The sequence below is a fragment of the Mus pahari genome, chromosome 3, assembly GCF_900095145.1.
Source record: "Mus pahari chromosome 3, PAHARI_EIJ_v1.1, whole genome shotgun sequence".
NCBI lineage: Eukaryota > Metazoa > Chordata > Mammalia > Rodentia > Muridae > Mus > Mus pahari.
This window is the reverse complement of record NC_034592.1, coordinates 163,269,342-163,291,845: the sequence shown is the minus strand read 5'-3', so window position 1 is coordinate 163,291,845 and position 22,504 is coordinate 163,269,342. Positions and strand designations below refer to the sequence as shown.

General features: G+C 50.9%; 1 protein-coding gene across 1 annotated transcript in view; it reads right to left on the bottom strand.

The window, feature by feature from the left end:
* Window positions 1–22,504, bottom strand: part of Col20a1 (collagen type XX alpha 1 chain) — a 31,018-nt gene that overhangs the window by 4,598 nt on the left and 3,916 nt on the right. The window contains exons 3-26 of the mRNA XM_021194196.1: window positions 21,009–21,152; window positions 20,604–20,759; window positions 19,273–19,431; window positions 18,624–18,743; window positions 17,994–18,158; window positions 17,119–17,271; window positions 16,732–16,901; window positions 16,188–16,317; window positions 15,074–15,219; window positions 14,865–14,988; window positions 14,323–14,459; window positions 13,422–13,551; window positions 13,068–13,210; window positions 12,748–12,880; window positions 12,200–12,348; window positions 11,927–12,056; window positions 10,889–10,927; window positions 9,885–10,023; window positions 6,468–6,610; window positions 6,072–6,181; window positions 5,595–5,753; window positions 5,447–5,524; window positions 4,722–4,808; window positions 3,855–3,908 (exon numbers count right to left, since the gene is read on the bottom strand). Of these exons, the coding sequence (XP_021049855.1) occupies window positions 3,855–3,908; window positions 4,722–4,808; window positions 5,447–5,524; window positions 5,595–5,753; window positions 6,072–6,181; window positions 6,468–6,610; window positions 9,885–10,023; window positions 10,889–10,927; window positions 11,927–12,056; window positions 12,200–12,348; window positions 12,748–12,880; window positions 13,068–13,210; window positions 13,422–13,551; window positions 14,323–14,459; window positions 14,865–14,988; window positions 15,074–15,219; window positions 16,188–16,317; window positions 16,732–16,901; window positions 17,119–17,271; window positions 17,994–18,158; window positions 18,624–18,743; window positions 19,273–19,431; window positions 20,604–20,759; window positions 21,009–21,152 (3,098 nt within the window). The remainder of the gene's footprint in view (window positions 1–3,854; window positions 3,909–4,721; window positions 4,809–5,446; window positions 5,525–5,594; window positions 5,754–6,071; window positions 6,182–6,467; window positions 6,611–9,884; window positions 10,024–10,888; window positions 10,928–11,926; window positions 12,057–12,199; window positions 12,349–12,747; window positions 12,881–13,067; window positions 13,211–13,421; window positions 13,552–14,322; window positions 14,460–14,864; window positions 14,989–15,073; window positions 15,220–16,187; window positions 16,318–16,731; window positions 16,902–17,118; window positions 17,272–17,993; window positions 18,159–18,623; window positions 18,744–19,272; window positions 19,432–20,603; window positions 20,760–21,008; window positions 21,153–22,504) is intronic.

Genomic DNA, 22,504 nt, shown 5'->3' with positions numbered 1-22,504 from the left:
CTGGAGACACAAGGAGGGGTTGAGAAGGCACACCCTCTGTCCCTTCCTAGTCACCCCCTGCCCTCTGCACTCTGTCTGACACCGTATGCCTACCCTAAGTGGATCCTGACAGGACCTTATCTGTAGGGAATAATCAGCCACTAGTCACATATTCAGAGCCATAGACAAGTCAAAATGGATCCAGGATTTGAAGCTAATTCCTCCACCCAATCCTGGTTCTTCTCTTCTGCTCTGGTTCCAAAAGGGGGGGTGGAATTGGAGAAGAAATGTGCACAGAAATCACCAAGAGTAGTTTACTGGGCTGATACAAGGGGAAGAAAGCAGATCTCCTTAAGCTCTGAAACCCCAAACACCAACCTCGGTTCTCACAAGCTCTAAGGGATGGGTGACACCAGATGTTTAAACTGAGATTAGGGGGAAACACTTCCAAACTTTTTTTTTTTAATTAAGCAAATCAGTGCTCCAAACACGACACAGCAAACTGCTCAATCTTATTAATGCACAGCTATAAATAAAATACTAGCATGCAGAACACTGCCACATACTGAACAGTAATGAGGACTGTCACCATGCTGGCTTCCTAGTGACTCGAGAGGACTTAGCATGTGGGTGGGGAACCAGCAAAATTAATAGCAAGTAGCTTCAGGAAGAAAATTGCCTGATCGCATCTATAATGACTGAACATGTGAGATATATATATATATATATATATATATATATATATATATAGTCTGTTTTTATTTGTTTTTCAAATTTCAAATAAATTAAGATTAAAGGAATTTTGTTATCACATGAAGATGAATATCTGCTTAAGCGACTGAATCAGCTCCACATCTAATGCATTACTATGAAGCCAAAGGGAAGATAAAGACATCTGTATTACATGACACCATTTGACAGAGTTCTATTTGCTAACATCACTAGGCAAGAAAAAGAAAAAAGAGTTATAAACATTGTGCAGGAGAAGGAAAATTAATGTGCACATGATCTCATGTGAATCTGAAATACATGGAATTGATCACAAATAAGATAAATAAGAAAGCTAGATACAAGGATAACCCTCAGTACCACTTCTTTCTGAGTACAGCTATAACCTGAACTTGATCCCAATAAAGACAGCAACTGTATTTCCTAATGGATAGGTGACCTCGATAGCCCAAAGTGAATAAGCAAGGAGACCCAGACGGGGCTGGCAAGATTGCTCAGTGAGTAAAGGCATTTACTGCACTAGCCTGGTGACTTGGGTTCAGTCCCTGGAACTCACATAAAAGTGTACAGAGCGAATAGAGTGGTCCTCTGACCTGCACAGGCATACATACAACCTGTTGTGGGTTGAATCTGCCCATGTTAAAGTTGTAGGTATGGAGGGCCACTGCCAGTGGACAGGCACAGTTTGGCCAGGCTGAGCTCATAGCCCAATGGACAAACCAGCAGGGAGAGGTATGGCTAGATGAAGGTGGTGCTGACTAGCAGGCCTGAATCCTCAAGAGACAGACTAGAGGCTGGGTTTTCAGGGAGTCGAGATGGCTTTTTTCACCTCACACCATCGAACTAGGGATGAACCAGAGTGTGCAGGCTCGAAAGGCCTAGAAGTCCCAGAGGAGAAGCCTCTTCGTACTCTCAGACTGGGGGAGCCTTTTATACTTCGATTGTATTTAACACAGTTGTTTAGTGTTTTCGGACATATGTGGAGGTCAGAGGGTGACTTGAGAGTTTCAGCTCTGTGTCCTGAAACGAATTCACGTGGTCAGACCTGGTGGCAGGCTACTTCACCTGCTGCTGGCTTTCCCATCTTGGGAGGTCGTTTAAAATAGCCTACAAAATTCCAAACCCAGAAGAAACAGAGCAATGATGTAGACTAGACAAAAATTTACCTGTAAAGTCTATATAGAAACCAGCCACAGACAAGGTCAGAGGACACACAACTAACATCAAGGAAGTCACAAGTCACTTCAGCAGCACAGCTGACCCCAAACTGAAACTCCACACATTTCCAACAAGAAAATCCGGAAGCTTATGAAAGACTTCCAGGCTAGTATAGGTGACAGAGTGAGACCCTTTCCCAAACCAAACAATCAAAGGAAAAACAAAAAAAATGGAAAAAAAACTTAGTTATATCCATTTTCCCTACCAGACTGCCTAGTATCAGCAAGTTATCCAGGAGTGGTTTGGAGCACAGCTAGCTCACCGTGGGAGAGCAGGTGCACACTGTTCAGCTTTAAGTGGGGACAGCTGGCACTGTGCATCTAAGGACACTGGACTCCATCCCGAGGACACTGGAACTCCTGCAGAATGTGCCCAGAGAGGGAGGAGCGAGCCCTGCAGTGTCTTTAGAGGGGGCCAAGCACTCACTCCACTCATGGAAGGCTGACTACCTTACACATGTCCACAGTACGAAGACCTCAGCCAGCTCTGCCCAAAGATGCACAGTCCTTCCCAAGAGGCACTGTGCCAGGCTTAGGGCGGGACATGGCATGGGGGTGCAGTTTTACAGGCCCTCTGGAGGGCTAAGAGGGAGGTGGAGGTCGAGGCAGGGGAGGAACATATCCCAGAAGCTGCCACCACTTGCACACCTTGCACTCTGTACATGTGGCAACTGTGGTGTGCCAATCTAGAACCAGACAAGAACGGCACCTTGTAGGCCACTAAAGGTGGGGATGGTACACTGCCTCCAGCTTTACACTCCTCAGACTAAGACCCTCAACCCCACGCACGCACCCCTGCGCTATGGAATGAGACCAGTTCTACAACTCTCCCCCAGAAGAAAATCATCCTGAGGGGCTGGTGAGGTGGCTCAATGGGTAAGAGCACCCGACTGCTCTTCCGAAGGTCCAGAGTTCAAATCCCAGCAACCACATGGTGGCTCACAACCATCCNTAACAAGATTTGANGCCCTCTTCTGGAGTGTCTGAAGACAGCTACAATGTACTTACATAAAATAAATAAAATCTTTAAAAAAAAAAAAAAAAAGAAAAAAAGAAAATCATCCTGAAGCAGGCTGCCATTCAGCTGTTTTATCTGTCAGACTACGGAAAAGACGCTGTCCTTTCCACAGCAGACGGTGTTTGCTAAGACTAACATAATCCCTGATAAAGGTTAGAGTGGAGCAAACCCATACGTAACCTTCCCAGAGTCCGATTCCCTGATTTTGTCTGTGCGACATGCATACTGAACCTGTAGTTTTCTCTGCTGCTTTAACACTGGGCAGTGTTCCCCAGACTCAAACGGAAGGGCAAATCACTGTCTGCGTTTGTCTCTGAGTAATCACCTGTAAACTCGCTTTACTCATCAAGATTAACTTTAATGAGCCATTTTTTCCGGGCTGTTAGTGCCACCCCAGATATTAATTTTACATCTCACTAAAAAGTCATCTGTACCCCGACATACCCACAGAGCTCTGCAGACTCAGACCCTCTCTCCAACATGCCCATAGTCCCCGTGGATGGCACAAACTCAGAGGCTAATCACGTTTGAAAACACTCTGAAACTCGGTCTCCTGTGTGTTGGGGCTGGAGGAGTTAGCAAGTGTCTACGGAAGGGAGTGAACAGTGAATTGAGGAGCTGGGAAACCTGGACACACACACGGGCCCTCCCAAGCCTCAGTTTCCCCATCTGTGCCATGTGGGTGACCCTGCCTATGAGAGTCAATGAAGAGCAAATATCCGCTAAATACTAGGTTTGGGGCCAGATGTTCAGCAGGTGATAGGGGAGCACAAAGTGATCCCTGGTTTCCCTGTGAAGACAGATCCCTGCTTTTCTACAGGGGGGAGCCTTTCCCTGTGCTCTGAATGTGCAGGGTCCTTCCACCGCAGGCCAGATCAGGTGTTATGCCTCCTGTACTCCACAAGACCTACCTTGGGCCCTGGGTGTCCCTGCTGTCCTGGAGGGCCATTCCTTCCAGGGAGGCCCTGTGAAAATACAGACAGGACTGAGTACTAGCCCCACCGTAATCCTCAGTCACACTCAATCTCCCTCTTATCATCAGCTCCTCCAGCTGTGGATTCCCATCCGTGTTGCTGGGGGGAAAAAGGATTCTCTAAGATGGAAGATGTCCTTACTGCCCTCCTTCTCATTGCTGGGCACCCAATGGCGTAAAGCAGACTTGAGGCCTACGTACATTGACGCCTGTGGACCACCAAGAGCAGACTAAGTGCTATTGACACATGTCCTGTGAACACTGACTCTGGAAGCATTGCAGCCCGAAAAACTGGCCCAGGAGCCCTGGGCTTGCAGAGAGAGGGGACCAGAAGAGGTATGAACATCCTCTAAGGGTGCCATGGCCTGCCCAAGGTGGAGAGGACTTATGGTGCTGGCCAACTCCTTTCCATTACCCAGGCTATGGCTTGCAGTTTGCCATGATAGCCCGCCAGCCACCACCAGTACAGGGCTGGAGACCAGCTGGGCCTGGACTCATTCTGTCAGGAATATTAGAGAAACTCTCGATTTCCTGGCAGAGAAAGACCAGCATCTGCCCACGGATGGAGGGTACATCTGAGAGAGCAAAGCTCAGCCACCATGCAGAGGGGCTGGCTGCACTGGGATGGTGGGCCTGATAACCACCGAGGGAACCTGAGGACGCCTGTCCTCTATGTAGCATGCCTGTGGAGGGCTGGTGGGTCTAGTTTCCTCAAGGCTGAGGTGAGGGGCACAGACAGACCACTCCACCTAAACCAGTGTCAGCAGAAGTCGATGATCACCCCCAGAGGAGATGTTGGGCTCACCGGAGGGCCTTGGGGTCCTGGGGGCCCAGGAGTCACAGATGAGTAGGCACAGGCTGAAGGGAAGGCCGGGCACGTCTCTCCATCCCTCTGGAAGAAAAGGAATCATTTGCTTAATGAACCATTCACCGGATCTCATCGGATTTAAGACTCGGCATGGTCAACAGACACCTGACTCCAGGAGACCTCTAGAGTCATCACCAGAGGTAGGGCAGGACAGAATCAGGGCTGCCAAGTCCTGAGTATGCAGCAGGCTCAGGTGCCCTTCCTAGACACCCACATGAACCCCATGGCATGATGGCATCTCCTTTTTCTCACTCTCCTCCCAGGCTCCGAGCATGTCCAAGCCCAGTGTGGGCTCCCAGGAGCTCACTAGTGAGGAAAGCTCTCAAGTCCCCAGCAGGCCAGAATGAGCCTCCACCTGGGCCTATAGAGAAGGGGAGAAAGCTTCTCTCTAGGGATGACCAGGGACTTCTGACACATAGGTGTCACTGATGGAAATTGGATGTCCCGGTCCATGGTAGCTATAGTAGCTGAAGCTTCTTGGCCTTCCCCCAAATACCTTTGGGGCAATTCAGACCCCTGGACACCTCAGTCAGAAAGTCTGCTTTCATCTCTCTCAGCATAGTGGATCTAGGTAGGCTATCTACCCCAGACTCTGTGTCACAGTGCCTTAGTGGCACTCTCACAGGGCCCAGGACAGTGTCCAGGGCCTTTTTGCCACCTACCAAAGCAGGAATCTCACAACACTTGTCCTTGTCTGCCCAGGTATCACTGCACACGATTTGCAACATCTGGAGCTGGAACTATGAGGCAGGGAAGGTCAGGCCCTATAGGCAGAGCCCACCCATCCCATGAGACAAGGCCCAGACTCACTGTGGCTGAGCTGCTCCGTGGCCCTCTGGCCTTGGCTAGCCTCCCTAGTGTGATGAAACCGCCTGCGGGTGGGCTGCCAGCATCCCCAATGGGCCTCTCGGCCACCTTCCGACAGTCCACGTAAAGTCTGACCTTAGAGTGGCCTACAGCTATATGTACCTGCAGAAACCACAGTAAGTCTCCCACCCCGGATCACATCAAGACAGATTAAAGGGGCCAACACATAGGGTCTGGGATCAAATCCTGACTCCACTCTGGAACCTACTGAGGTCTTAGCTTCCCAGAGAAAGCTGCTGCAGGAGCCTCCCCCCAAAAAAGAGTTTGCTCTCTGACCCAAATTAAGGAGGGACAATCAGAACAGCGGAGTACAAGGGTCAAAGGCCCTATATAAATCAATGTTTAACTCTTACAGAAGACAACCACATGCGGGGAGAGACAGGCCAGAGGGTCAGGGTTCAGACAGACAGTTCCCAGGACCTTGTGGAAGCTTCCAAAGAAGATCTTCTTTGCATCCTGCAGGTCAAAGGTGACCTCCTGCAAGGCTGCCCTGGAATCATGGTTGAAGTAAGTCAGAGACTTTCTGCCAGCTGCCAGGGAGGATACAGAGCGGATGAGAAGGGTTGAAAGAGAGAGGCAGTGACAGATCAAAGGCCCTACCCAAGGCTGAGCAGGGCCTCTCCACAGTGCAAAGCCATGGTGATGCCCAGGGTATCTGTTCTCATTGATGGTGGGTGCCCATGCCTAGCTGCCTGGGGAGACCCATAGCTTGGTCTGGGGGTTGGTATCCTTGGACTCGTGTTCCATGAGGTTAAAAAAGTAGGCAGCAGCCCCCATGCCTCCCAACTGCCAAGGGTGATATGGGGTCACAGTCACCATCCAGCAGAACCCCGAGGATGGGCTGGAGGTCTTCAGCCATCATCTGCCACAGTGCAAAGGCTTCCCGGGGTGTCTCAGGGAGAAGACGCACAAGGAAGACAATGGTGTGTTCTGGTGGCAGGGTTGCTGGGTAGATGTCACTGGAGGGACAAGGGGGTGGAGCAGATTTCAGAGGACTGAACAGAGGTCTTGTTTCCATTTTTCCATAAGGAACATGGAAGTGTAACAGAGCACACACACACACACACATCCAAAACTGTCAGTGCTTAACCAGAAGTGCCAAGGCCTCTGGGCCAACAGACCCTCTGCTCTCTGAAGCCAGGCGGAGACCACAGTGGAGGCCCCTGTGCAGGGGCTGCCCTCGCTGAGTGCATGTGCTGAGTTACCTATCAGACCAGCAATGGGGGAGTCCATGCCCATGCTGATCCAGGCTAAGGGCAGAATAACAGCAAAACACGGAGTCTTAAGTAAGGAATAAAACCATTCTTATCAGTCTGCACCTAACTGTTTGCCTTTCATCTGCTCTCGGGATAAAAACCAAGAGCTAGAAAAATACCAGCTCAGCCGTGAGCCTTTATTTTCTTTTATTTTTCCTGGGGACAGGAACACACCACATAGCTTGGGCTGGCATTAGAGTCGTGGTAATCCTTTCTCAGCCTCCTGAGTTCTAGGATTTGGGGTGCTACCATGCACAGAACAGCTCCACAGTTCTCTGAGCACAATGACCATGATGATCTCACGATCCTTTCTGGGGCAGCTCTCCATTCCACCACAGAAAGGATTCCTGTGCTCTCAACAGCCAGAGTCTCCTTGTACAGCAGCTGGCATGAGGGGGGGCCACTTGTGTTAAGTGGACACTCTGAGGAAATTAGTCATCTGTCCTGCCCTCTTCTGAAGTCCAGAAAGGCAAATAGATAGACAGAGAGCTACAGGGAAAGTCACTCATTTGGGGAAAGGATCAATGAAGGCAAATCACGACTGGAGATACAGGCAGCCTTGACTGGAGATACAGGCAGCCTTGACTGGAGATACAGGCAGCCTTGACTCGGTTTTGTGGTAAGAGTAGAGACAGGGACAGTGGGGGAACAAGAGAGGCAGAAATAAGACCACTCAACTGCCTGCACTCCATTGGCTTTGCCTCATGAGTTCAGTCCCCTGACCAGTTGAACCACCAGGCTAGATTTTGGACTTGAAGGATGAACCTCCTGCTCTGTGATAGAACCTCCCCACCATCAATGAAGGGGCATGTTGTAAAACATGGTCCTCCAAACAAAACAGCTGCCATCTTCATGAGATCAGCTATGCCTTCTAACAAGAGGTCATGTAACTGGACCTACTCATTGTTGATATCCCTCAGAGGAGGGGGTGGGATCATTGGAGTCTCGCCTGAGATTCTGGCCACTCCCTCCTGCATAGTTATTTGCCTGTACTTCTGCCCTAACTGCATGCTGCCTTGGGTCTCTAGAGTCTATACACTGGGAGAAGTTAACTGAAGGGGAGCTCCATTTATGTGGCTATGTGGTAGTCACCATCCATGCTGGGTAAAGGCTTCTGGTAGAGCTGCTTTAGGCTCCTGTAAGTAGCCTCTCACCCATGCTCTGTAAGTGAGCCCAATTAATTCATTGGTTCCTGTGGGGCTTATAAGGAAGGGGTAGATGTCATTTAGGTCTACCCAAGTTGGAAACTCTCGAAACAGCACAAAAGTAGGGCAGGGAAGGAAGGAGGGACATTTGTAGCAAAGAGAAGGAAGGAAAGAAGAGGCTAGTGAAGGAATCCAAAAGATAGTCATTAAGGTGAGGGACAGCCTTGTACGCCAAGCCTGACATGAGGACCAGGGACACATGAAAACTGGATGGTAAGGTCAAGCACAAAGTACATGAGTCAATGGCCATGCCTGCCTCAAAGGACACTTCTCACAGCAAAGTATGCAAGTAGGTTATACAGATGGAAAAGTTCTCAATATTACTGTCACTGAGAAAGTGTAAAGCCATATTGAGATACTGCCTTGTAGTCAGAAAGATAAAACCTATTGAGTGTTGGTGGAGAGAGGAGAGCCTTGCACAGTGTTAGGGGGGGTAAATTAGTACAGGCGCTATGGGAATGAAGAATCCACACAAAAACAAAAGAACTACCAGAGGGTGTGGCAAGTTCACACCTGGGTACAAAGGAAATGAAATCAGACTTTGTGGTCACTGTACTCCATTCACCAGAGGCAAGAAATGGAGTCAATCAACATGACCATTAAATTTTGAGTGAGAAATGAAGCTAGGTTCTGAGGATGGAGAGGTATGCATGCACCTCAGGGTAGGAACAGTAGTGGATGATGAATGGTAAAAGCCACTGACATCTAAAGTTCAGGGAAGGAAAGGCATAAAGAACTGGAGTGTGGGTTCATCGAGGATGACCGCAGAGAGTCACCAGCCATGCAGTTCATAAGACAGGAAGAGAAAACATGGCTTACACAGTAATAAAATAATGAGTGTTGGAATGAATAGCTATGCTTGCCCTTATATGACCATTAACTAAGTTACGCATCTATAGAAAAGATGGTAAGCCTGTGTGGGTCTCAGATGAGCACACAGGAAGGGCATTCCCTAGGCCTCTCTCTTGCTTGATCAGGATGCTTCTGCATGCACCTGCACAAAATCTCTAGCTGTTTTCATGGAGGGGCATAAACAGGGACTGGATTCCCCAGCTTGCTGCCTGCACCTGGGCCCCAAGTTGCTGTGGGAACCCATGGGGCCATGGGTGCCATGCTGGGTCCACTTGGGGACTCCTTCTTGCTCGTGGGAGCATGTGGTAGTGCTGTGAAGGTCAGGGCTTTTACATCTGTGAGGCTTATTCATAGTTTTGTTCCATGCCCGGGCCTCAGTTCTTCCAGGTTTGGAAAGTGAGCCTGATGCTCAATTATACTGTGTGGATCAAAGTTCAGGCTAAAAACATGAGACAAGCAGATATGGGTGCCTACTAGATACTATGGGCTTTGTGGGCCTTCTCATGGCTCCTTGGGAAGCACCCACTTCTTACAAACCTAGGATGGTGATAAATTTGCCAGTCAGGAGACAGAGCAGATACAGAACCACTTAGAGGGAACAGTGCCATGGCTTCTATGCAGAATTTTATGAATCTGAATGATCTCTGGGCCACATAGGATAAAGACCCATGCATGGCTTCAAGTCATGCTGGGTATGGAGCCTAATTCCATACACATGACTTTATTAATCTGTCAAATGAGAATTTCTGGAGTACACTGAGCTGAAGCCAAACAGTCTATGGCCTGCTGACATGGTATCAGAAGCTAGTCAATTCTGGGACAGGGTCATGGCAGTTATGTGTCAGGCCCCACACCAACTCTTCCCACCCAATTTTACACGGCCCCCTCTTGTTCCCCCATTTCCCTTGGCTCCCTCGCACCTGACCCGACGCATCAGTTGAGCATCCTTGAAGAGAGTGAAGGTTGGGACCACACCCAAGGCTGAGGGCTCCATGGCTACCCCTCGAATAGAGGCATACTCCTTTGCCACGAGGCCAAAGGCCACCATCAGGTCAAACCCTGGTGGAACAGGGAATGGTGACCAGGAACAATTCAGCTCTGCTGAATAGCCCTCTGGCCAACACAGAAGCCTCAGGCAGCCCCCTATGCTCTCTGCAGCCTGAGGAGTCTATGGTCCTGACCCCAGCTACAGGCTGAGGCTGTCTTATGAGCCACTGGGGTGATCAGTGTCATGGTAGATCCCTCCAGTTCCCCCCTCAAGTGTCAGTTCCTTTTACAGCATTAATTGGAACAAATAAGAGAGTGAAATCATGTATGTAACTTGACATAAGTTATGGTGCTTAACTGTGCGCCACCAGGTGTAGAGGCTCAGCTCTTCTGAGGCCTATTTCAAGGAAGCAGCCATGTCTACCCATCTCTGCTTCAGGGCAGCTTCAGGGCAGTGGCAGCCCCAGGCAGGCTCTCTTACTGGAAGTGGGTGGAGTGTAGCTTCATACTACAGAGCCTACCTACCTACCTACCCTGTATTTTAAGGCTCTCCCTTGCTGGACAGAATCATGCCTCATGCTAAGCATCTGTTCTCACCCTCTTGCATAGTACTTCTGAGGACTCCAGGCTTTGCATCACTTACCCCAGACGCCTGGAACAGGGAGCCACCTAGGGCATGCCTGAACATGCCTGGTCAGCTCTGCCTCTGCCCTGCACATGCAGAGGATGCTAACATTGAAACCCTCAGTTTCTCCACTGTGAGACAGGAATAAAACTTCCCTGCCAGCCTTGCAGACCATCAGAGAAGGTACAAGCCTTGACCTGTAGTTGATCCTGGATCCTGGATGACCCATGATCCTGCCCCAACCTCGAAGAGTCAAGAAAATCAGAGCAAGCAAACAGCAGAGCACGGCTGGCACAAATACACAGGACCTACCTGAGAGGGAGCTGTCCGGGTGCAGGGCTGGGCAGGCTGCTGAGAGGACATGGAGGGTCCGGTGAGTCACAGCAAAGCTAGCCCAACTACCAGAATGACCACTTCATGGGTAGTGTCGGGCCTCTGGTGAGCACAGGTGGGCCTATGCTCAAGTAGGCGCCTGCTCTACGTGCCTCCCTTTGTCACACCAACCCTGCAGTCTCTGCTCCTCACTGCCACCCTGGGATCACAGAAAGTGGGCAGATGCTCCTGCCAACCCTGTACACCCCAGGCCCAAACCAAGGTCCCATTGTGGACTCTGCCTAAACATGTTGTGGGCTCCAAGTGAACTGTAGGCACCAGATGGTAGGGTCAGGGAGAGGAGGCCTGGAGGTAAGGAAGGGTACAGGCTGACCCTGTAGCCAGTATAAGGCAGATGACATCACAGTCAGGGCTCCAGGTACAGTGGTCATCCACTGAGTGGAGAGACAGTGGTGACAGGCATTTGGATTATAAGTGGATGACCCCAAAGGGGACACTACAGCTGAGGTAGTGGGATTGACAGCCTCTGAAGGCCCTATGCTGTCAGAGAAGCTGTGGCTCCTAGGCAATTGTTCACAGCTAAGCTTGGCCTTGTGGGTTGGAAGATACCAGGCCACTAGAGACCTACCTGCTCGTGTCCTGTGGCATCAAGAGCGGGTCTTTTCTGGGCAGAACTCCCCATACTCTCTAGACATTTCCCAGTCACTCTGACCCAGCTTGCTCTGTTTGCTTTAGGCACCCTGTGCTGTATCTCTACATTCTGTGTTGTACCTGGGGCTTCACTGGGTATGAGGTCTCAGTGGCTTCTGAGGTCTCACTAGCTCTGGGGTGTCACTGGTTCTGGGGCCTCACTGAATCTGGGGTCTTACTGTCTATGAGGTCTCACTGAATCTAGCCTCTGGCCTACTCTGGAGTATGACCAGTTCTGAAGCCTGACTTAGCCTAGCATGTAGCTGGACCTTGAGTCTGGCTTGGGCTTGGTATTTAGAAAGAGCTGCAGCACTGGTGACCACTAACCTGTACGGTATGTGGCAGACACTGCCATGCTCTCCCCTGCTCCATAGACAGCTGAGACCAGGACCCTGTACTTGGTGGCAGACATCAGGTCACGAAGCACAACATGGCTCCTGGTGCCTGGTACAGAGATCTGTGGAAGGAGGAGGCCCCTGAGCCTCTCCTCTTAGACTTCCTTCTCCCTTCAAGGCTATACTCCCTCTGCCCATCTTTCCCTCCACAAAGAAGCTGCTGGTAAGACCAGCACCTAGCTCCTAGCTCTTTATACAGACTCACCGATTTCTCTGCTCCAGAGCCTGAGGCCAGTGTGTAGTTGAGCCGGTAATGGAGGACATGGCCACTTGGTGGTGTCCAGTTGACCTGCAGGCTGTTGGGGGTCTCTGAAGACAAGGCCAGGCTGGATGGGGGGCTTCTGCTTGCTGCAGCTATCCAGTGGCAAGGCAATGTGGAATTCAACACTTTCCAGAATAGAAGTACCCACAGCCAGAAGGCCAGCAACCCAAATGGTCTTGCACCATGTCTAATGCCCTGACCTGCCCATCCCTGCATATTACCCCTGCTGAGTTCCCCAGTACCCATAGAAGGTCTTGCATGGAGGGCTGTGCCATGCATGCTGGGGAATTTGGACCTCAGCCACCCCCAAGATTTGTTCCCCTTGTGGCCTCAGATCCAATGGTCCAACCCAGAATCTCAGAGACCCAGGTAGCCTGCTTGCCAGTTTGTCTGAGAGTACAAGGTCCTGGGCATATGGATCAAGAAAGGCCTGGGTCCCCTCTGTGCTGCTCCTGTCCCAAGACCATCTGAATGGAGGATAGACCACCTACAGGGGGTGTAGCGGAGGGACACGGGGTCGCTGCGAGTGCCATCCCTGTAGTAGGCAAGGATGGTGATCTCATATTCCACATGCTTCATCAGGCCAGGCAAGATGGCTGTGCCAAGGGTCCCTGGGACAGAGATCTAGAGAAAGGAGAGTGCATGGGGTCCACCTGGGTCGTAGGAGGCCTCACCTCCAAGAGACAGACTCACAGGCTATGGGCAGACAGATAGTCTCAAGATACGGGACTGGCATGGGCAGAGCCTAAGCCTCACTTGGCCTTGGGATCTGGGGCTATAGGAATTTCTCTGAAAGGTTGCCTGTCCTTACCTCATGGGCCTTCCCTTCTCCCAAGGGCATCCACTTGATCTGATAAACAAGTACACCTGACAAGGCAGTGGCCAACCATGACAGCTTTACTGCATCTCCTGGGAGCTCCATCACAGACAGCTGGCCAGGACTAGGAGCTTTCTCTGGAAGATGGGGTGTATAAATGGAGTATAGAGTGCTGACCTTAGCGGTTGCTTTTACACAAGGGTCGGCCACATGGAGGAATATCCCTGGCCCCTTGTCCAGACACTTGTCCCCACGTGCCCTAACACAGCCAGAACAGACACCCAACATAGGCCCTTCAGTAGAACATAGGGACACAGTTGCACCCCAGCCTTGACTTCACAGACTCACGTGTGATTACATGGCCAGTCAGCATGGAGGAACCACCCCCAAGGTAAAAACAGGTGACTCTGACGGTGTACATGGTAGAGGAAGAAAGTGGGCCCAGAGTAGCTGAAGTAATGTTCCCAGGAACCTGAGTCTGAGGGAGGGATATAGGCAAATCTGTCAGGAACCTGAGCTCAGAGTGGAGACCAAAGCTCAGGACCTATAGCCAGGGCTAGCCTGAGACACCCAAAATGGGAAAAATGCAATCAGCCATGGATCTCCAGCATGAGTGGGGACTCTTCTGCCTGTCTTATCTTTAAATCTCACAAAACATTCTGCCTCTAAATTGAGTGTGGCCATAGCCTCAGCATGAACATTCTGCATCTAATCATGGCCTCAGCATGAAATCACCATGCATGTATGTGTGCACACACACAGGTATGTGTGCATATGCACATGTATGTGTGCACACACACAGGTATGTGTGCATATGCACATGTATGTGTGCACACACACAGGTATGTGTGCACATGCACATGTATGTGTGCACACACAGGTATGTGTGCATATGCACATGTATGTGTGCACACACACAGGTATGTGTGCATATGCNACACACAGGTATGTGTGCATATGCACATGTATGTGTGCACACACACAGGTATGTGTGCACACGCACAGGTATGTGTGCACATGCACAGGTATGTGTGCACACACACAGGTATGTGTGCACACACACAGGTATGTGTGCACATGCACAGGTATGTGTGCACACACACAGGTATGTGTGCACATGCACAGTATGTGTGTGTCTTTGCTTTGAACCTAAGGATGCTAGGCTCCCCATGTCTGTGTGAGTTCTGTATCTACCTAGGATTCTGAGTCCCCTAGGAAGCCCTTGAAACTTTTGGGGCCCTGCTCTTACCTGCCCAGAGTGGCTGCCATCACTAGAGACGTAGCTGACCTTGACCAGGCGCACAGGCCTCTGGGCTTCCCAGGACACACAGGTTGAGTTGTAGCGAACATCTGAGAAAGTCAGGTGTCTTGGGGGCCCCAGGACAGCTGCAAGGCACAACAAGGCCTCAGGAGCTGGCATCCCTACCCTTGGGACCGAGAGAAGAGTGGGAAGTACTGGGCCTGAGGGCATAGGGGTCATCCAGGGTTATCTGTGGTCTCCCACATAGAGCAAACTAAACAACAGAACAGGGGAACTGCTATGTCAGAGGTTCTCAACCTATGGGTCCCAAACCCCTTGGGAGTTAAATGACCTTTTATTAGGGGTCACCTAAAAGCATCCAAAACCACAGATATTTACATTATAATTCCTAACAGTAGCAAAATCACAGTTATGGAGTAGTGACAAAAAACAGTTTTATGGTTGGGGGTCACCTCAATACGAGGAACTGTGTTAAAGGGTCACAGCATTAGGAAGGTTGAGAACACTGGGCCATGTGACCAGATACTCACAGGTCCTGGCACGGATGCTCCGGGCCTCGCTGGCCTCTGGTCCCCGAAGGCTCTGCACTGAGACATCATAGTCCTGGCCAGGCTCTAGACCATCCAGCAGTACCTCAGGCTGTCCCACATGTACCTGGCAGGGACATGGCCACACAGTACTCTCTCCACACTGAGCCTCACCATCTGCCCCACCCCATCTCTCTCTCCCTGCCTCTCACCTCTCTCTTTTGCTCCTCCCCAGTGGAGGTAGCCAGCAAGTACCGCACCAAGTATTGAGTGACCCCAGCAGAGGGCGGCCAGGTGACGTGGAGAGTTCTGGGTGTCACTGCAGCTAGGGTCAGTGGCCCAGGTGGAGGCAGGGGTGCTGAGGAGGGAATGATCATCAGGAGAATCTCAGGGGAATTGTGGGGCATGCAGAACTCATATACATGAACAACAAAGCGCTCTTTCCAGTGACAAGACTTTGAGTAGGTAGGATTGTACAGATGGCCAGGTCGGCAACCACCATCCAGAGTACAGGACTCTAGGTCACATGTCTCAAATGTCAGTGTTTTCAGCTCACAATCCTGGGGGAGCCAGATCATCCTGCTAGCCTAAGGCAATTTGCTACAAAGGTGGTAAGGGATGTTGTATCCAGGTTCACACACACAAAACCTCACACACTTCAAGAAGGTGTCTCTGTGAATGACCGGAAGAGGCAGATCCAGAAGCATAGAGCAGAGCAGAGGTCGCAAGGGCTAGGTGAAGGTGTCAATGAAATGTGCAGTTTTCTTTGAGAAATGAGTATGATCTATGATAGTCTTGGTGCAAATAGCCCTTAATATACTGTCCTTGTTTGTTTGTTTGTTTGTTTGTTTGTTTAGGTTTCTGTCTTTTGAGACATGGTTTCTCTATCTAACCCTAGTTGTCCTGGACTAAGCTGGCCTTGAACTCACAGAAATTCATCTGCCCCTCTAATACTGGGATTAAAGGTGTATGCTACCACAACTAGAAAAGCCCTGAATATACTAACAGCTATCCATTGTCCCCTGTAAGTGGGTGAGTGTAGGCACATGAGCCCTATCTCAAGGGAACTGTTAACCAGAAATCATTATAGGTCCAGCAGCAGGCTGAGAGCCAGTGGCCTCGACCATGTGCTGTCACCAGACAGGATGGGAGCCTTAGGACATCATAGCAGCAGCAGTATTGAGCTGTGGTGTGATACAGGGTCAGAGAGTCTAGATCCGAAGCCTCTTGTGGCTTGTGGGAACACTTCTGACCCAGAGCTGCCTGTAGTTGTGCCCTGCTGGTACTATCCCAAAGGGCAGGACTATACAAAGGCCACCCTTTTACCTGTGGTTGCCCGACCTTGCAGGCTCTTGCCAATCCCACTCTCATAGACAGGAAGCACAGAGACCAAGTATTCTGTGTTGGAGGTCAGGTTTCCAAGCTCCATGGATGAGACAGGCCCCTCTACCACCACCTGAGCAGGAAAACTCCATCAACAGGGTGTAGACTTGGGAGACATGACACTGCCACCCTGGGAGACTGGGTCCCCACATGGAGCAGAGCAGCACCAGGCACCATGGAGACAGGTGAGACTGTAAAACCATCCGTTTATCTATCAGTGTGTCACCAAAACCAATCTGTTGTCTGCAGTCACAGCCCAGCACTCCACATTCTGACTGTCTGATGGGCCGCAACTGTGTGTAGCTACCCACTCCCAGCGCTACCCTGGATCTCCTCTCATGCAAACTTACTCATCTCTAGGCCCTCATTCCAGTGTTCAGCCACAGCTCAGCAGAACCCACCTGAACTATGCTGGTTGAATCCTGCCAGCTGTCCCAACTCCCAAGGATGGTCTCAGCAGAGGCTGAACCAGGGGACCCCCTCTTACCTCCTTGGGGGCACCACCCCTAGAAGGCTGCCATACAATTAGATACTTGAGGGGTGGGTATAAGGCTGGAGTCCAAGACAGGTGGATACTGGATGAGGTGGCATGGGTCAGGATCAGTCTGGTGGGCGTGGGGAGGGGGTCCAGGACCCGGGTAGCTGCTGCTGGTTTGACTGTGAGGAAAGGCAATTGGGGACCAAGCAAGCGCATCCACATACTCCCTCTGGTGGCCATGTACAGGAAGGACAGGAAAATCCTCCTACCCCAGCCCCCAACGTATCCAAGGAGGAATCCCTCTGGTTAGGGCTACACTCCCTTATGGGTCATGAAATTGGCCCAGTATAGCTTCAATCTCCCTGTCCCTCTGCCACTGTGGTGCTGTGTCCTTACCTGGGCCTCTGCCCTGAATTTTTTGGCAAATGAGACGGCTGAGCAGAGGAGCTAGGGTGGCCAGCTGAGGGAAGTCCAGCACATTGTGGACAGTGATATCCAGTGGCTGGGATGCTAGGAGCTTCAGCTCAGCCTCATCAACATTCTTCACACCTGCTTTAAGGAAGTGTGTGCCAACATGCCACTCCAAGACTCTCGTTCTATTTACAGACAAGAACACAGGGGAGGGACCTACCAGAGTTCCCATCATGGGGGAGGGCAAAATTGAAGCCGTATGTCCTAGATTTCACAGGGTCTCAGTGGAGCACAGGAATGGGCCGGGGGAGGCCAGTGTGCTTAACTCTGGGAGCTCTGGGAAGCAGGCCAGGCTATGTGGATGCTGGTGTCAGGTACCCACCCATAAGAGAGGGGGTTCCTGGAAGAGAGGGGTTCCTAGAACAACCCCCTACACTTGGAGTTTCCTTCCCATCAAACAGTGCAGTAAATGTGAGAGAGCACCGGGAACAGACCTTGCTTGAGGAGCAAATGGGGAAGGGGGGGAAAGCTGTCAGGCACAATGGCAGCTTCCAGGCAGGGGACCAGTTTGAAGGTTACTTGCAGTATGAGCTGGAGGGTGGCAGGGAGTTGGGGAGTGTCACAGCAAGGGAGGCAGGGACAAATTTTGCAGATGTTGCTGCAAGGTGTCGCCATGCACCTCTATGGAGCAGGGCTCACCCTTTGGACCCTGTGGGTGTGGAAGTTGCAGGCCAGCAGTTATCATGTACCCAAGTTTCTAGCCAGAGATGGTAAAGCCAGAGCACAGATGTGTCTGTGACCTGGAGCCCACCCCAGCCATGAACATTCTAACCCAGGGCCCAGGCACTGTGCCGGCTCACCCACAACGAAGACATCAATGTCCTGATCCTTAAGGATCCTGGCAGCTGTGCGCACATCATCCTGGGACTTGCCATCTGTCACCAGAATCAACACTTTGGCTGCCTCTGGACGGACACCAGCTGCTGGCTTCAGGTTCTGCTCCAGCACATGGGTTAGGGCGAGGCCTTGGGAATATAAGGGACAAAGTGACGGGCAGCCACTAGGACCTCCTTCTCAGGTGCCCTCACAACCTCAGCTGACCGAGGCACTTGATCTCAAGGCTCTCTGTTCGTGTTTCATCTGTCCTGCCTTGCCAGGCTAAAGGCACTTGGGATGGGGGACAGCTCCTCCTGTGAAGAGTGCCCATAGCCCAGCAAGACCATGCCTAAGAAGCCGCCTGCAAGGCTGACCATCCAGCTGAGTAGGATCGAGAAAGAAGCTGCCTATGATCAGTGCAGACCCTTGCTCAACAAGGGGCCCAAAGTTCTACACTTTTGCCGAGGTTGGGGTGGGTGGGTGGTGTTTGATTCTGCCATGTAAAGTGTGAAGTGGGCTCAGCACCCACTCATCACACCCATCAGGGGCAGAAGGGAGAGGAAAGTGTTGGCGAGAGGCTTCAGAACAGCTAAACCTCAAGGCCCAGGACATACCTGTGAATGTGTTTCCTCCCTTGTAGCGGAGGTGGTGTACGGCTGCTACCACTTGCTCCTTGGTTTGGAAGGAGTTCAGGTCCCACTCGGTCTGGGGATCTCCACTGTACTGTGTCAGACCTAGGGGTGGGCTTTGGTTGCTGGGTTGAGGTTTTTTGGGGGGAGGGGGAGTCTTTCTTTTTTGCATCACTGGGGGGGGGGNGGGCAAGCATGCTAGGCAAGTGTTGTGTGCTACTGAATCCTCAATGTCAAGGCCCAGTTTTGAAAACCAGATCCACAGAATTGCCTGCTCTGGGTACAGCCTCTGGGAGTCCCACTCCCAGGAAATGACACATTTTCAGGGCCCAAGACTCACATAGAGATATCATCAGAGGGAATAATTGGGAGTTAGCCATTCCTGCAGACCATAACGACGGCCCAGACTCACAGAGAAAGTGAGTCAGGACCTGACCCAGACCAAGCAGGCTTCTATCAGCCAGGTTCCTTAACTCTCTTGGCAGTTGATGGACCTTGAGAGGCTGTAGCAGTCACCATACTTTTCTGAGGGCAGCTACTGTCCTTCTGCTAGTGAGGACTCAGGAAATCCAATCTCACCACCACCCACCCACCCACCCACCCCCACAAGGGCAGGGCAAAGGGTGGTACCCACCTACTTGGACTTTATCTGGTCCTATTGCAAATTGTGTGACAATGTTGGCCAGGAAGTCTTTAACCTGCTGGAAGTGGCTGTGGCCGATGCTCCAGGACCCGTCCACCAAGAAGATTATATCAGCGGGTGTTGGGGGTGTGCATTGGAACTGGGGGTGATCTGAGGCAGGTAAGAAGGAATGGGGTACTGGGTGGGGCCCATGGCCTCCCCAGGATACCTCAAGTAGAACTGCCAGGGATCTTGGGGTGTCAGGATTTCCGAGGACTTTGTGTCTCAACAGGCTTAGAAAAACCCTCATGTGTCCTAGTTTGGGGTTTCAGCTTCTCTAAATCCCTTCACAGAGGGCTGATCACAGCCTCGGGTCTAGAGGTCACTTCTGCCTTCTAAAGCCCCTGGCAGCACTATGTCTGAACCTGACAGTTTAGTCACTAGGCTGAGTGGGCTTCAGCACCATTTTCAGGCCCATCTGCCTATAGGTGACCAGCTGGTATGGCTGGGGCTGTCAGCACTACAGACAGTCCAAACCTGGGCAAATTGACAGGAAGATCCGACAGGGATCGTAGCAACCAGAGAATTCTGTGGCCTCAAGACCTCCCATCTCTCTAGAGTTCTTTGTAGATAAAATGTTCCTACCTGGAGCCCCTGATAATTTGACAAAGATGACACCTGACAGGCCTCAAGAGATTTCTGAACACAGCCAGGTGATTCCTCTGTGGCGTCTAATCCTTAGACTAAAGGGCAGGGTCCAGGCCTGCCTGTAAGACTCTCCGTGGAGGGGTAACAGTGTACCAGAAGACCCTATCCATAGCAACAGAGGAGAGCACAGGGCCTGGACATGAGGGAGTAATACCCGAGTCTGGGGACAGAGGCCTTCCTACAGCTCTGTGCTACTGGAGCAAGAGTGTCCTGATGTGATGAGAGAACATTGAGGACATAGTCCGACTCCATCTGGCCCCACAGGACAGAGCTTACCTAGCTCCCCTTGCGTTCCCACTGAGACTGCAGTGTGGCTCTGCCTCTCCAGGTCTGTGGTTGTCTGAACAGAGTCTTGTACTCCAAGGCCCTGCTTGAGTTTCCTCTGATCCTTACTGGCCACTCCTGGAGGTGGAGAGAGGGGTCACAGCTGCTACCATGCACCTCCCAGACCCAAGCTAGGGCTCTAGGGCAAAGACTACCTGACCCCATCCATGAGATTAGTGAGTCCAGGGACATGATGGGTAAAGAGCGTGTGGTCAGAAACAAACAAGAACTTCTGGCCATATGACAAGGCCCAGGAAGCTTCACAGGGCTCTCCTCTTCCCCAGGATTTATTCTAGTCCACTCTGACCTACCAAGAATGGGCAGGTCCCTGCTTGAGGTGAAGGCAATGCTGGGATCAGATGTTTTCTCAGAGTCTTGGCCCCTCTGAGGGAAGGAGGTAGGCTCCAGGGTGGCTCCAGCCAGCCTCCGGCTGCCTCTGCCCAAAGTTTGGCTCTTCAGATCCTCAACTGCAGAGAGAGGAGGGGCTGTCAGGACCAGGACACCAGCCCAAAGTAGAAGCCTGGGCTTGGAGCTTAGGGGTTTGTACACTTCCTGGAAGGCAAATCCACGGACTTGCTGTCTGCCTCATGGAAGATGAGCAGCAATGTTAGGAACAGGAAAAAAAGTCCCAAGCACTTCACAGGCAAAGTGCTCCAGAGCACAAGCCAGAGGCCTTCCAACAAAATCCACCCCTGTCTGTGTGCAGGAGGACTTACTCACAAACGCCCTTCGTGCCAGCAGGACAGGCCCAGAGTCAGTGAGCTCGAAGATTTGCAAGGTGTAGCTCTTGGAAGGGCTCAGGCCACCCACAGTGGCCTTGGGGGTCTTGGTGGTCAGTATCAGCTCCTGCTCCAAGTCGCCTAGGTAGGGGTGGAGAGTTGTTGAGGCTGCCAAATTTACTATACATGTGAGTGCATACACGTGGGTTGGTGTGTATCCACATTAATGTGTGTGTACTGGACATGTTTGTGCATGTACCACTGCATATGAACTATGTGGGGTATGCCTATATATACATGTAGATGTGAGTGGATGTTTGTATGTGTGTGTTGTGCATGTCTGCATACATATGCACACATGGAGTGTATGAATGTGTGTGCTACATATGTGTTTCCTTAGGTAGTATTCATGTATGCATGTACATGTGGATAGGTATATATGCACTGTATGTGTGCTTTGCATGCACACACAAAAATGCATGTGGGTATATGCGAATTATATGTCTTTCATGCATGTGTACCATATGGGTATACATGTACATGAATGTGTGAGCATATGGATATGTGCATTACACATGGATTATGTACATAGTATAAGAGATCATCCAAAGCAATCCCTGTTGAGGTCATGGAAGGGAACAGGATGATGTCAGATGGGAGAGCAAGACATGGGAAAGGGGAAGAATCTCTGACAGCCAAAGGAAGTCTCCTCTTTGCAGAAGAACCTGTCTTGTGGGAGAACAGCCACCTTCCCTTCTTTGGAATGCTGTCATCTAAGATAGGAACAGATTCCAGCATTAAAAAAGTCATAGCCAGACCTGGCAGTACAGTCCTTTCATTCTATCACTCTAGAGGCAGAGGCTGACAGATTTCTGTGAGTTCAAGGCTAGTCTTGTCAACAAAGCAACCTCCAAGCTGGCCAGGGATATACAATGAAACTCTGTCTCGGAACAGAACAAAACGAAAATCATGCAATTCTAAAGGAGCCCTATTCTATCTGGAGGTGGGTGGGGTAGAGTCAGAAGTGACCTTGTAATGGATCTAGGAGAGATACCTAGACTCATGGACATACTCACAGCGCCTATGTCTCAAACAACAGGGAATAAAAACGATTCCTACCTGGGAGGAACAGAACAGTTTCTGCACAGTGGGAATTCCCCAGACCTGCACCCAATCCAACAGTAGGCAGTGGCCACAGGGAGGGAGCCACAGACCAACAAGCTTCTGTTGTTTAAAATAATTTGTTATAGCAGCAGAAGATGGGCTCAAGCTGCGTGTGCTGGCACAGGACTGAAATCTAAGTATACAGTGGGTTGAGGCAGGAGAATTACTGAGTTCAAGTCTAGTCTGAGCTATGCATTGAGACTCTATCTCAATTAAAAAGAAGAAAAGAGCTGGGCGTGGTGGCGCACACCTTTAATCCCAGCACTTGGGAGGCAGAGGCAGGTGGATTTCTGAGTTCGAGGCCAGCCTGGTCTACAAAGTGAGTTCCA